The following is a 14,437-nucleotide window of genomic DNA, read 5'->3' on the forward strand; positions in this document are numbered from 1 at the left end:
GGCCAGGGCATTCAGATCTTTTTGTATAAAGTGAACTTGTCGTTGGAATGAAGGCGTCATGTATCTTCAACCTTGATTATATAAATTCAGCAAGTGCACCTAAATATCTTAATAGATAGATGCTATGCCCGCTCCGGATCAGGATGCTACCAGGGAGAAAGTAAAAAGAAAGGTCATTTCACTGTAAGTAGCCATAAATAGTCAAAAATGTGTGTTTCTGTAATTTTTCATATTTAATCAATATCAATGTCTTGCGCACACCGTATTTATATATTTGCCAGCTTATCGATAAGTTGTAACGCTTGCGGTTTTACGCCAAAATTTTGGTGTTTTATCGCTCAAAGTACGATTAGTCCGGCCCTAACCACCAAATACTAGTGTGTGTAGAAGGCGATACTAATCGGCATGTAAACATTACAATATCAACCGCAAATTTCATTCCCTTATAAGTTTTAATTAAAATTAAATCAGGCGAGTTTCCACCTAATCGTGAGCGCGTAAACTCCAATTAGCGTTCTCTTCTTTTAATTTTCCTTCCTCTAAAAATTACCTTCCTTTACTCCCAAAAAAATGTCTCATACTAAATTCTACGTGATCGACATAAACGATGAAAAGTGGGAAATTAGTGAACTTAATGAAGATGAAAGTATCTTTTATACAAGCATGTACACAGCCGTTACAAATCGTGATATTAAATTGGTAGGTGGCTGGGTTTTCTCGATAATCTATTTAGTGGGTAACAAGTTTGATTTTGCTTTGAAAATAAAATGTTTAGTTTATGAGCCTGAAAGATTCATTCGATGGATGGGAGAAATTTCTTAACAAAGGCGTTTTAATGAAAGTTGTCGGTCAACATCAAAGTGGAAGTGGACAAAATGTTGCAATGAACCTTTGTCATTTGGCCGCTATCAGTCAGGCACGAGAAATTCTTCGGATTTTAATAAAAGCTGGAGGAGATTTGAGCAAAAGATGCGTTGGTAAGTTTATCTTTACAATTGAAGTTTAGTTGAAAGTTTGTGGTTGAAGCACGTAACATACTCGAGTTTTGAAAATCAAGTGATACCTCAAAGGAATCAATATTGCTTGCCGCTATTATTACTGCTGAAACTGGAAGTGGAGGCATATCGGGGCCTTGTCAGTCACCTTACCTTGTGTTTATTGCTTCAACTCCTATTAGGCATCATGCAGCTCAGCTCATCAGGCTATATCTCGTAAGGAGGATATAGGGGATATGTTTCTATTCTTCCTGGACGAAGTCCCAAAAATCGTCCTTATTTGAAAAATTTGTATACGAAAACTTGCGTTTGGAGACATCCAACAAGTTTTCAATTGGATTCAGGGCTAATGATTGACTGGGTCGTGTGTGTCTGTGGTGGGGGAGAAGCTGAGCTGAGCACCTAGGCCATGCTGGTCTATTGTACTCGCCACCCCCATCTAACGGAATATTCTAGATTGCGTATTGCAGGATTTCCGTTAATGGATGTGATGCTACCCGTCGCCACTGGAGAACATCGATACCAAAGATCTGATGCTTGATGTGTCCATAGGCGGGGCATTCACATAGGAAATGCTCCGTGGATTTCGCTTCCTTATTACAAGAGAGACATTTACCATCTTGAATAATTCCTATTCTGAACATATGCCCAGTTAGTGAATTATGGCCTGTCAGAATGACCACAATACTCCTGTAAGTCCTCCTGCTTTTCGACAGAATAAACTTAGCAGTGCACATGTACGGTACTGGCGGGATAAGTTTGGTGTGTCCAGCAGCATTTAGGCTCTGCCACCTGTCATTGTGGGATGCTTGTTTCCAGTTTTTGAAGACAGCTTTAGCGAATGCTATTGGTACTCCTATTGCCGGTTGCGGTCCTGGCGTGGGGGAGATTGAACCTTCTTTCGCTAAAGCATTCAAGATTTCATTTCCCTCTACGCCACAGTTACCAGGTACCCAGAGTAGTTCGACCGTATTGAATCTAGAGACAGAGTTCAAACGGTTTTTGCATTCCTGAGCGATTTTCGAGATGAGCAAAGGACTACTCAACGCCTTCAATGCAGCTTGGCTATTACTGAAGATTGCGATGCGCCTGCCCTTCAACCACTCGTCAATCACCCAGTTTGCCGGCTTTAGGATCGCATAAATTTCGGCTTGAAAAACAGTTGCATACTGTCCCAAAGGAGAAGCCCACTTCTCGTTTTTAGTCGAGAGGTAGACTCCGGCTCCAGAACCCTTTCCTGGTTCTGAGCCATCGATGTAGAAGACTTCCGTATATACTGCCAGCTTTTTATCTAGAATGACTCCCAAATATTTCGGGGAGTTAAAGCGTAGTACTCCCCACTTCAGGGAGGCAAAGTCCATCCAGTTTTCTCCTTTTTGTGAATAATACCATTGTGGTTATATTTGCATTAACTGAAGGACCATGCCTGAGGCACCAACAGATCAACGGCACGTTGTATATTTCTAGACACCGTTCCAAGATCAACAACGTTCCACGGGCTTATGCTGATTTTCGGAGAGTTTTCCTGTGTTCTTCTCTCTGAGCACTGGACACTCCTCAATACAGAGAATCAGAATGTGTGTCCAAAAGACTGTTCTGCAAGTCATCCATCCCACTTGCCGCTTTTCGGTATTCTGTGTCATTTTCAGGTAGATTCATACTCCTTTTCTCGTGAAGGCAGCGTTTGCAGAATATCTCTCGGGACCATTTTCGCTTGAGCTTATTCTGCAGGCGCTGCACACTTTTAGTGCCATTAACTGTTATGTTTATTCTCTTCCGATTGCTCTCACACTCTAGTGCTGCCGCCCGAACTAGTGCCGCGAATAGTAGTGTAAAGGGAACCACTCCGGCCACACGTAATACATCTACCCTCCACTGTTAGGTATCATCTGCACAGAAGATACGTTGGCATTTTCTGCTTTCTCACAGGCATAGTCCAAGTGTCCCCTGAAATCCATCTTCCCATTAATTATTACCCCCAGATATTTGATAATCGGCTTTAAAGTGAGGATGTGGCCCTCAATACGAATACTAATTGTATTCCTTTTCCTGCGGTTGGTAACGAGGAGCGCCACCGTCTTTTGTTCTGCAAGGTCAAGTTAAAATATCTCCAGGCACGCTTTTATGACAGTAATGATTTCGTTTGCATACACCTCAATGTCTGCGGGTTTGTCGCGACGACTTTACTTGCGAAACTGATTATCGTCGCCGCTTTTGGCACGAGAAAGACAAAAATTCCATTGTACATCACGTTCCATAAGAGAGAACCAAACGTTGAGCCTTGTCGTACTCCTGCTGTGACCGTGTTCTGCTTGGGTCCCTCATCCGTATTGCTTCCGAGAGGTAACTTTCGAGGAGCTCAGTCAGATAATTAGGGATCTTAGATCTCAATAAAAGTACGGAAGTTGCAGGAGTCAGCGGGACGTCTTTTGAGGTAGAAGGTTTCGATTCGGTCTCCGCTGAGTCGCTTTTTCTGTGGTTGCGGTGGTTTTACTGCGTCGACAGGACGTGAGCACACTTTGTTCTTTTATTTTACCCCCTAGGTCACATGTCTCGGAAAGCAAAAACCAGTGGGAGGCGCGATCCCTCCTTCGACAGAGGCTTCAATCAGGGTGCACTCTTTTTGGCGGCGAAATCCGGCGGTGTAATTCCGCTAATTGTAGGTGCAATTTGTGCTCGCGTTTTAATCACGCTCTTATAGGTCTCGATGAGGAGACCATTGGATTAGTGACGTACGTGTTGGAGGACTGCTCTCACATCAGACTGAAAGAAAAGTTCATACACCGGTTTTCTGTAAGTGAGGAAGCGAAGCTGAATCACGAGGTGCACGCACGCCCTGTGGTCGCGGGAGTTTTAGAAACATATGTTCGGAAGTGGAAGACCTGGAGGCGAAACTTACGGCAACGGTAGCTATTTTGGGTTCGGGAGGAAGATCTCTATCGCAGGGACTGCGCTGAACGTTTTCGTTTCGGCGGACATTAGCACCCCAATTTTTGGCGCAGACTTCCTATGTTACTATGGGCTGTTTGTGGCCTTGCAGAACAAGACCTTAATAGACCCCGCAACCCCGTAGCCGGCAAAAATTTCCACTTACGCAAACGTAAACTCTTTCCATTGTCTTTCGGGGACGCGATCATAGTCGAATATATCGTAACATTACTATTGAAAGTAGTTTCTCCCAGCCGATTAAGTAACTGCGTCCCCTATCACCTCAATAGTTAGCTGTTGCAAAGAAGTTTTATGATCTCATGAAATAGGGTATTTGCTGGCCTTCCAATAACTGGTACTGGCCGGGCGGAGTAAGGCCCAATTGCAGCGATAGTTCAGGAGAACATTTTTCAGAAAACCCTATATTTTTTGTTAGCTTCGAGGACCTGGTATTTCGGGAGTTTTCGCTTTTGCAAGCTCCTAAAATCAAGGAAGTGTTGATGGGTATAATGAGGACGAATTCTGGTCATTTCCTAGGCAAAGCCTCACAGCTCTAACTACTCCAACTAGCATCTTTAAGGCATTTTTTTTGGTTTGTTAGGCCACTACTATCCACTACTCCTTTCGTTCAAATTGGTGTCCCACTGGTAGCGTGAAGTGTAAGGATGAAAAATAACGGTTAGAAATTTGAAAAACGCAAGAAGTCTTGTAATTTCGGGAAATAAATCTTATTTTGAAAATCTGCGTGAACTTATTCGTATCTTAAAATTTCTCAACATTTTGCTAGTCATCAATTCATTGAAAATGTTCGCGTGAGAAGATCCATTGGATTTCTTTGACATACATATTTAATTTGAAATGTTCAATCAAAAGTACCAAAGGATGTTGAAATCCATAAATCTATAACATCCACTTATTAATTGAATTGTGAAGACAATTGAAATGTGTGGTTAGTAGATGGATATATTTTTGCCTTAGTGCAAACTTTAGCGCGCGATGTTACAAGTGAGGACGCCATTCAAGTGGTTCAAGTTTTATCTTAATACAGGTCAATGTTTCTTTGCGAAATTGCACTTTACATTTAAAAATCGAGGCTCATACATCACGATAAAAATTGATGTTAAAATGTTCATCTTCTTTGCGAAAGGTTAGATGCCATTAAATTTTATATGATGGGATCTAGGAATAACAAAACGTGGAAAATGAAAATGATGTGAATTTAAATAAGGGTAAATGCATCTGCGGGGCACAGGTGAAATGTTAGTAATGATGGACGTTGATGTGATGGATTAAAAGGTTGGAGGTATGAAGTAAATGCAAACGCACTATGTGAAATTTATGTCATCAACGTTATCTGTTGTATTTGGTATTTTGTAGCCGAAGAAATGTTGAGCATCTAATTTATTCAGAGCAGCTCCAGCAGAAAATTTCAATTGAGTTAAATGTGTCAGCGCTGACTGAATTATATTTCATTCAGGATATTATCCATATTTAAGGTATCACAAACAGCATTTCTATTATTCAATTTAACAAATTGAATAATTCAATTGCTTATATAAGCACCTGCACTTTATGCTACCAATAAGCCGTTTCGTATTTGCTTACCCATACTAAAGGCATTTACCTTTGCGCATAGCCAATATGATTTACCAGCTATCCGTGAAAATGCGTTATTACCTTACGTTACCACTAACGCCCATCATCTGCTCTCGAGTTCGATGTTGAGATATCCCGACTCCACTCTCCGGTCGCTCGCAAGCTTACCAAGGTCAACTTTCGTAAGGCGAGCTTCGAAGGTCTGAACTCAGCCCTGGCGTCAATCAACTGGGTCCCCCTCCCCTCTCCATTTACGTGTGAACAAGCACTCAACACTTTCTATACCATTTTATCTGATCTTCTTCCTTGTTACGTTCCCTCCTCTCCTAAGTGCTTACGCTCTTACCCCGTCTGGCTCACCACTGAAATTCACAAAAAACTACGTCAAAAACAGACTGCGAGAAAGAAGTTCGTGTCTTCTAGAAACGTTGCTGACTTAGTTTTCTTCAAATCTCTTCGTTCCTCGGTCAATACGTAAGTCCAGAAACGAATATTTGTCCAGCGTGGAAGACTCGCTAAAGCGCGGAAACCTGAAAGCTTTCTGGTCCCACATTCGCAACTTACCCTGCCCTATCCAGTTATCTCCTCCATCTATTAAATTCTCTTGCTTCTCAGCTAACTCCCCCCAACAATCTTGTGATTTATTCTGCCGCTACTTTTCGTCAGTCTATGTTCCCTCTCCTTTTTCCGAATCCCTCTCAATAGCGGATGTAGCCTGCCCCGCATCGCCTACCATTCCCCTTCTTACCCCTAACCTTGTCGTTCGTGTTTATTGGCAAACTTGATGGCAATGTCGGACCTGGCTAAGATGGTCTTCAAAAACTCTTTTTGCTCAAAACTGGTAAGTCCATCTGCCTTCCCCTATCTCTTATTTTCAACAAAAGCCTCGGTATTTCCTGTTAGGGGGCCAACATTTAGCGTGCAGACACGTAGTTGTTTTGTTCGGACTAATTTACTTACGTCCTGACGCTGTCCATGCGTCAGTTTTTGTTAACAGCATCGGTCAATGCAACTGACACCCCAATTGCTGGTTCCGGTCCGGGCATGGAGGAAGTTGAACCTTCTTTCGCTAGGGCATACGAGATTTCATTTCCCTTTATACCATAATGACCAGGTACCTAGAGTAATTCCACCCTATTGAATCTAGAAACGGAGTTCAATCGATTTCTATATTTCTGAACGATTCTTGAAGTGATCAAAGTACTACTCAACGCCCTCAATGTAACTTGACTATCGCTACAGATTGCGGTGCATCTGCTTTTCTACCGCTCGTCAATCATCCAGGTTACCGCCTTTAGGATCGCATACACTTCAGCCTTATTGGCCGTTGTGTATTGTCCCCACTACGGATGCGTAAGCGAACTTCGGCCTAATGATACCAACATATATCCCCATTACTACCTGAGGCCTAAGTCCCCATGTTGAGGCAACGGTCCACCTATAGAGCCCATAAGCTGTGAGAGCTCGTTTCATCTCATTTTCATATTTCTACATGTTTGTTCCAAAAAAGCTTCTTGTCTAGAATAACTTCCAGATATTTCACTTCTTCGGAGAGTTGAAGGGTTGTACCCCTCTTCTCTGGAAGGCAAAGACCATTCAGTTTCTCCCTTTGTGCAAATAATACCATTGTGCATTTATTTGGATTTCCTGAAAGTCCATGCCTGAAACACCAACTGTCAATCAAATCAACGGCGCGTTGTGTATTTCTATTCCCCATTCCGAGACCTTGACCTACAGCAAGCATAGCCACGTCATCCGCATAAGGTTGAACGTGTATTGGAAGATTTTGCAGTTCGCATAGTAGTGAGTTGATCAGCATACTCCACAGAAGCGGCGATAGCACACCTCCTTGAGGGCAGCCTTTCGTCGCTTCCGTTGCCAAATAGCGATCAACACCCACTTCAGCACACAACAATCTCTGCGTTAGCATAGCGTAGATTCACTTTATTAGAGTTTCGTCAACACCATGCTCTCTGGCGGCATGACAGAGCTTTTGGAAGGGCGCACCATACCTATACTTACCCTGACCCTATCCAATTGCCATTCTAACCTGTAGGACACAGATTTTAAGGTGGGAGGAGTTAATACATTTAATAATTCATATTAGAGCGATGGGTAGAGTACTTTGATGAGCTACTGAACAACCAGAACATTGGCGAGTTGGAGGTCCCGCCAACTGAAGACGACGGACAAATACTGCTATAAGAGTTCTCAGTCAAATTTAGGAGCTTGTATTTAACCTTTTATTCTTCTATTATTCGAAATAGGTTTTTGACATATTTTTCTTATGTTACAAAGTTCAATACACAATTTCAAGAAATTACTCTTATTATAAATTACTCTTATTATAACTCCGAGATATTAGAAATAATACTGATTTCCCAATGTAACTGTTTTCTTTCTGCACGAAAATCTGATAACTCCGAGATATTAGAAATAATACTGATTTCTGTATGTAACTGCTTTCTTTCTGCACGAAAATCTTTCCTTTCACCGTGACTGCCAACCAACTATTATTTTTCCTATCTCTGACGTTTTTCGTCACCCACTCTGTTCTTCACTCCTGTGGCGAGTTCTGAACTGAGTAGAGCGCCGGTGACGTCATCTGTCCGCTGGTATTCGCGACATTCGAAATAAATTTCAAATGCCGCGAATCCTGCCGCGCCACACTGCCACCACCAAGTTTTGGAGAAACAGTCCGTGCAATTCATCGGCTAAAAAATCATAAGTCGCCAGGAGCCGATGGAATTACAGCCGAATTGGTTAAATATGGAGGTGACCAGTTACACCAAGTGGTTCATCAATTTGTGCTCAAGGTGTGGGACAGCGAATCATGCGAGGCCAGATAAAAGCAGCAGGATCACTCTCAAGACCATTCGACATCAACAACGGTCTACGACAAAGGGATGCCCTATCATGCGTCCTCTTTAACCTGGTCCTCGAGAAAGTGATCCGTGATGCTGAGGTAAATGCAAGAGGTACAATCCTCTTCAAGTCCACCCAACTACTGGCCTATGCTGACGATATCGACATCATGGGAAGAACGACCCGAGATGTACGAGCTGCCTTCATTCAGATCGAGCAGGCGGTAATCGGCGCGAGATCTTGGGCTGCACACCAATGAAGGCAAGACAAAATATATGGTGGCAACGTCAGCACCGAAGACGAATCAACCAACAACATCAAACCGCACTGGTCAAACACGAAGAAGAATAAGGATATTGGAATACAACTTTGAGACCGTTGACAATTTCTCCTATCTAGGGTCGAAAATCACAACCGATAACAACTACGATGATGAAATCCGCGCACGGTTGTTGTCAGCCAACAGAGCCTATTTCAGCTTATAAAGACTGTCCCGCTCGAAACGTCTCACCATACGGTCAAATCTCTTACTGTACAAGACTATGATCTTGCCAGTCCTCATGTATTCCTCGGAAACTTGGGTTCTTAGCAAGAAAAATTGCACACTCTTGGCCGCGTTCGAGAGAAGAATCCTCTGAAGAATTTTTGGCCCCCTACATGAGGATGGACGATTCCGTAGCATACACAATGACGAAATCTATGAGCGATACCATGACCGTCCGGTTGTGGATAAAATCCGGCTAAATAGGTTACGGTGGGCGGGTCATCCCGGATGATCACACCCGGAAAGTCTATAAGGGCAATATCTATGGTAGAAAAAGAAGACGAGGCAGACCCTGCTTAAGATGGAGCGATGACGTAGGTCAGGACGCCAGACAGCTTTTAGGGATTTCGAATTGGTGGACCTCGGCCCAAAACCGGGATGTCTGGAGTTCCTTATTAAGGCAGGCCTAGACCGGATACCGGTTGTTGCGCCGTTGATGATGATGATGAATAATTCAATTGCTTATATAACTAGTTGCACTTTATGTTACCATTTCGATTTTGCTTACCTATACTGAAGGCATTTACCTTTGTTGATTGATGATTGTTGGTTTCATTTATTTTTTTACAATCGAGAACGAAATCTCGATAACTTTCATATAGAACCCTTCAAATGAATAGCTCAGCTGGAAAGAAAGTGCGCTAGGGTCCAAGTTTATCTGAATAAAGTCGAGAGTCGTCAAATTGAAAAGTGAAATCAAATTGCATAACCAAGTGGCTTTCATGTGTAAGCCAGTGAGTGATGTCAATAACCACATGTTGTTATATCTCAACTAATATCTATTAGGCATTATACTAAATCGTACCATATATTATTGAGTTATCGGTGATCACATCACATGAAAAAGGTCTTCAATTGTTGCTTTGATCTTATCCAATCCATCCGCTCCATTCCACACCCATCTTCGATATTGGAGTCCATAATGAAGTTTATTAAAGCATGATTTTGATTAATTGAATTTCTAATGCATACGTAAAAAGGCTGTACTGCAAGTACATGAAAAAAGATTACAATGCGCATTCAAGTGCTTATCTCTTACTAGGTATCAACGACACCAGCAATCGAAAGAAGTTCGTGTTCAAAGAGACTCTTGTCGATTTGATTGTAACGCACTTCCGGGAGCCTGTGCTTTTCATTCGCCATCTAATGGATGACTCTATTAAGTGCCATGACATGGGTAGCAGCTATGAGTACGTGTTAGGTATGTATCCAAGCCCACTCCTACCTCATCATAACCATATATGCATGCAAATAAACTCTGCTTCCAGTCAGTCTGAACATTAAAATAATTAATTAAATAATTTGGAAGTTACGCCATCGAAATCGTCATAAAATCCTTATTTCCTCTTTTTAGATTTCTCCATTCTGCATCCGCAAATGCACAGACAGTTCAAAGACATTATCAACGGCAATGGGAGTCGTAATGTGGCAAACGGAAATTCGTCGAGTCATCAGATGACCGTTCTTAATGCAATTTTGAATTCGACGGATGATATTTATAGCGAACAATACGAATTGCTTAAGCATCCTCTAATAGGTAAGATACGTATGTGTTTAGTCAACTTTAAGAGTGCATAAGTTCCTTGCATGATTCAATCTTTCTGTGACTGAAAAGATAAAAGTCATTAGAGAAGGGTCTGTGTTGGTCTCTGGCAGAATGAAAGTTTCGTCTTCACATTGGTTGTCACGATGCCACTGTAAGTGGTGACTATCACGAATGCCGAGTGATCACGTTAAAGGGAACGATGCTTCCACTCTTGCTTGAATATCTGCAATTAAAAGCTATCATCTTGTAACAAAACTGAAAAAGAGTTTTTAATTGACTGGAGTTTTTGCTTGTTCTTTCTTACGTTATATCACATAAATACAAATGGATTGCATATTAGTAAATTGCTCTCACTAAGCTAAATTTTCACTATCCTGGGTTACTATTCATTGGGATTTTCTTTAGAGAATTCGAAAATGCAATACTGTTTGAATAAAAAAAAAGCGATTATTATAATATAATACTGTGCTGAATACGCTAAGAAAAGATTGAAAGCGTGAAACTTCCGTAGCTTGTACTGTGAAGTTCCAAATCGATTCTAGCCTTTTCCTCAAACTTTTTCTGAAACTCAAGGGGGATTCTAACTCCCCCATTCTACACGATCAATTAACCAATCCTTTCTACGTAGCTTGGAAAAAATCCTTTTTAAGGTTGAAGTCTTAATAGAATCGATTCAGTGTCTGTTTGTCTGTCTGTCTGTCCTTTTTTTGGAGGTGGAAATCTTAAAACAAAACACTGGCCTGGAGATTTGGGATACCCACTAAGACTACTCAGACTCGACCCATGTCCTGCGACACCACCTAAAGGTACTACATCATGGGATGGAGTCAACTCACTGTAGCTTTGTCGCCTTTCTTACGCGTATGTAACCGGCAAAAAGTAAAGCACAGGAAAATGCGTTAAATGCGACGGGTTTACGGTAGAAGGAGTAATCTGGCCAAGACTCATAGACAACAGAGCCCTGATCCGGAGGAATTACCTTTCAAGCAGCTTGGATCAATAATAGTGGAGCGGAGTTCATCAAAGACATAGACAAGCACAACGTTATTAAAAACATGATGAGAGCCATTAGGGTCCTCTATAATAGATCGCAGGAGGAAAAAAGAGTTCCCAAGGAAAAGCCGAAACCTGCTATTCCTATAGTGTTACAGGCGACCCAAGTGACACCGAACCGTAATGTTGGTGACCTGCCAGCAAAGCAAAGAGTTCGGGAGAAAGACGGTGATCTTCTAGGGAATCAACAGATGCCTAAGAGGAAAAAAAAGTACATTAGTACTACACTAAGGGAAATTCGCTGACCTAAAAGATCTGGATGCAAATGTCAGCAAGATCCGAAAGACCCAGAAAGGCGATCTCAGTTTTGAGCTGAAAAAATCCAACTTCGGCAAACCCGAAGGCTTTCGCATCCAAGTGAAGAAGGTGCTTGGGGAGAATGTTAAAGTTCGATACCAAAATCGGGAGATCTACATACAGTGAAAGGATCTTGACGAAGTCACATCCAGAAAAGAAATATGCACTGCGTTGAAAGAACAATTTAATTAAAAGGAATTGAAGGAAAAATCCATCGTGAGCTTGCGAAAAGTTTATGGTCAAACCGCCGCAATGTGGATGCAGCGCAGAAGTTATTGTCGGCCGAAAAGGTTCGAATTGGATGGGTTGTCTGCAGATTTCATTAATGACCTGCTTCAAGTGTCTCATGTTTGAATACTTCGCGAAGTCATGCACCAGCGGCATTGATCGATCCGATCGATGCAGAAGGTTTGCGGAGAAAGGACATATTGACAAGGAGTGCAATAGGGACCCCCAATGCCTATTGTGTGAAGGAAAGGAAGGAAGGTATAACCGGCATATTGCTAAAAGTGGTAAATGCCCGGAATTCAGGAACGCATTGACTGCAATGAAAAAATGAGGTTTATTGATATAAACCAATCATTGCAGGATCGCTTAGGACTTACTTGTGCAAACCACTTAGATGGAAATCGCCATCATAAGAGAGCCCTAAAGAAACCATGACGGTAGTCTATGGGTCACTGCTTCAACTGGTGGTTCGGCGATCGAGGCGTACGGTCGCCAAGGTCTACAATGCTCCATGAGTCAGTCGGCCAGTGGTTTCGTGTGGACGAAAATCAGTAGTGTATACGTATACAGTTCCTGCACCCCACACAGCTTCACATTGTCTGAATTTGAAGACATGTTAGACAACCTTGTTCTCGATGCAAAGCGCGACTACCTCAATCCTAGACTTGATCTTTGTTAGCCCCGCACTGGACCCTGGTATGTCCTGGCACATTAGCGGGGACTATACCAACAGCGGTCACCAGGCAATCATCTTTGAACTGAGGAGGAAGCCACATGCCAGGGAAACAGGATACTAGGCTGATCTGCAAAAGCACTACATGAAGGAAGCTTCTTGGAACTGTGGCTAGACCAACCTACTACAGCTGGCGATCACACGGAGAGAGCTGTCACATAATGCCTCGCCAAGGAATGTGACGTGTTAATGTCTAGGCGGTGTTCATTTTCCTGTAAAATACCCAACTACTGGTGACCTGGGCCGCCTGCGATCAGCCTGCCAACGAGCCAGGCGAATGGGTCAGAGGTGACAGGCCGATCGAAGATTGGCCAATTCAGATGCATGCTTTGCGATGCATTGCGCCAGATGGAAAGCTCCTTCTGTAGAGTCGCCTGCTTTATAAGATTGTTCTAACTTTACTTCTATGAAGGTCTCCTCATCTAAATCTTTTGCAGATCAGCCTGATATTTTTCTCGGTTTCGGGCATGATGGTTTTCTGCCCTGTGACTCTCCCTAGTAGTTCAGAGAGGATTGCCTGGCGATCGCTGTGGTGGTATTCATTGCTAACACATCAGGATATCTTACGTGCCAGTTCAAGGCTAATGAAGATCAACTCTACGATCGAGGCAGACCCTCTTTTCCAAAAGGTTTTTACATCACCCTCGTTGGCTAAGACTATATCCAACTACACAAAAGCCTCTAATAGACTGCGACTCCAGGCATTTGTTTCTTTATTAGCCCACTCAAGTACCTAAGTATTGAAGTCACCGGCAATCACCTTTGGATTACATCCTCTTGCGTCGAGAATAAGATTGTCAAGCATTTCCTCGAATTCAGACAATGTCAGGTTTGGTGGGGCGTAGCAGCTGTGAACATATAAAGCGCCTATTTCCGCCCACACAAAGGCCCTGGTTGCCTGGTTCACTGTACATTGTATGGCTTGTCGGCTGCCGCCTCTGTAACCCAGAGAGACGCTGTATCACATTGCTTTGTTGGCCGTCTGCAGTAGGCGAATGCTCCAAAGCTTCATCAGGGCGGTCAGACCCGAGTCTGCACGGGGACTCATCTGAAGTGACAATAGGTCACGAAACCTTACCAGGGGTATATTGGTACCATGGGAACCGGGATAGCCCCTGAACTCACATGTTTCAGGAGAATTCCTGGTTCATATTCGTTCAGCTCGGTTGTTGCGGTTGGTTCCCTAGTAGGAGCTTCATGGGGGTTGTGGTTACGTTCAAGTGAACAGAGACCTCCGCGCCTCAAGGTGGTATTGTGTTTCAACACGGGTCCCACATTCCATAGTTTGGTAGAGATTGTGAGAGAGGTCTTAGATGGTATGGTTACGTAATTCGCGCTAACAAGAATTCGTTTGAAAAGATTGGTATGAACATCAAAGTCTAAAACTAAAAGGCAACAACGGCAACTTGACAACGAAGATTCTCGAGGGTGGCTCCACGAGAATAAAAGTAGGTGGAATATCCATCTGCAGTTGCTATGCGGCATCAACCCTTCGCGAGGAGTTCCAATCGATGGTGAAGACAAATTACCATAGCCCTAAGATAATAGTTGGCGATTTTAACACATGGGCTGAAGAATGGAGCAGCCGAGGAACGAACGCAAGAGGATATGAAGCTCTTTCTCGTCTGAATCATGTATTTGCGAAGATCGAA

General features: G+C 42.8%; 1 protein-coding gene across 3 annotated transcripts in view; it reads left to right on the forward strand.

The window, feature by feature from the left end:
* Window positions 1-487: 487 nt before the first annotated feature.
* The window catches only part of LOC119659573 (transient receptor potential cation channel subfamily A member 1-like), a 31,263-nt gene continuing 17,313 nt past the window's right edge, over window positions 488-14,437 (forward strand). For all 3 annotated transcript variants that reach the window (XM_038067728.1, XM_038067729.1, XM_038067727.1), the window contains exons 1-4: window positions 488-699; window positions 776-977; window positions 9,971-10,129; window positions 10,283-10,465. In XM_038067728.1, coding sequence (XP_037923656.1) covers window positions 571-699; window positions 776-977; window positions 9,971-10,129; window positions 10,283-10,465 — 673 coding nt within the window. In that variant the 5' untranslated portion in view covers window positions 488-570. The remainder of the gene's footprint in view (window positions 700-775; window positions 978-9,970; window positions 10,130-10,282; window positions 10,466-14,437) is intronic.

This window comes from Hermetia illucens, chromosome 6 (assembly GCF_905115235.1).
Source record: "Hermetia illucens chromosome 6, iHerIll2.2.curated.20191125, whole genome shotgun sequence".
Taxonomy (NCBI): domain Eukaryota; kingdom Metazoa; phylum Arthropoda; class Insecta; order Diptera; family Stratiomyidae; genus Hermetia; species Hermetia illucens.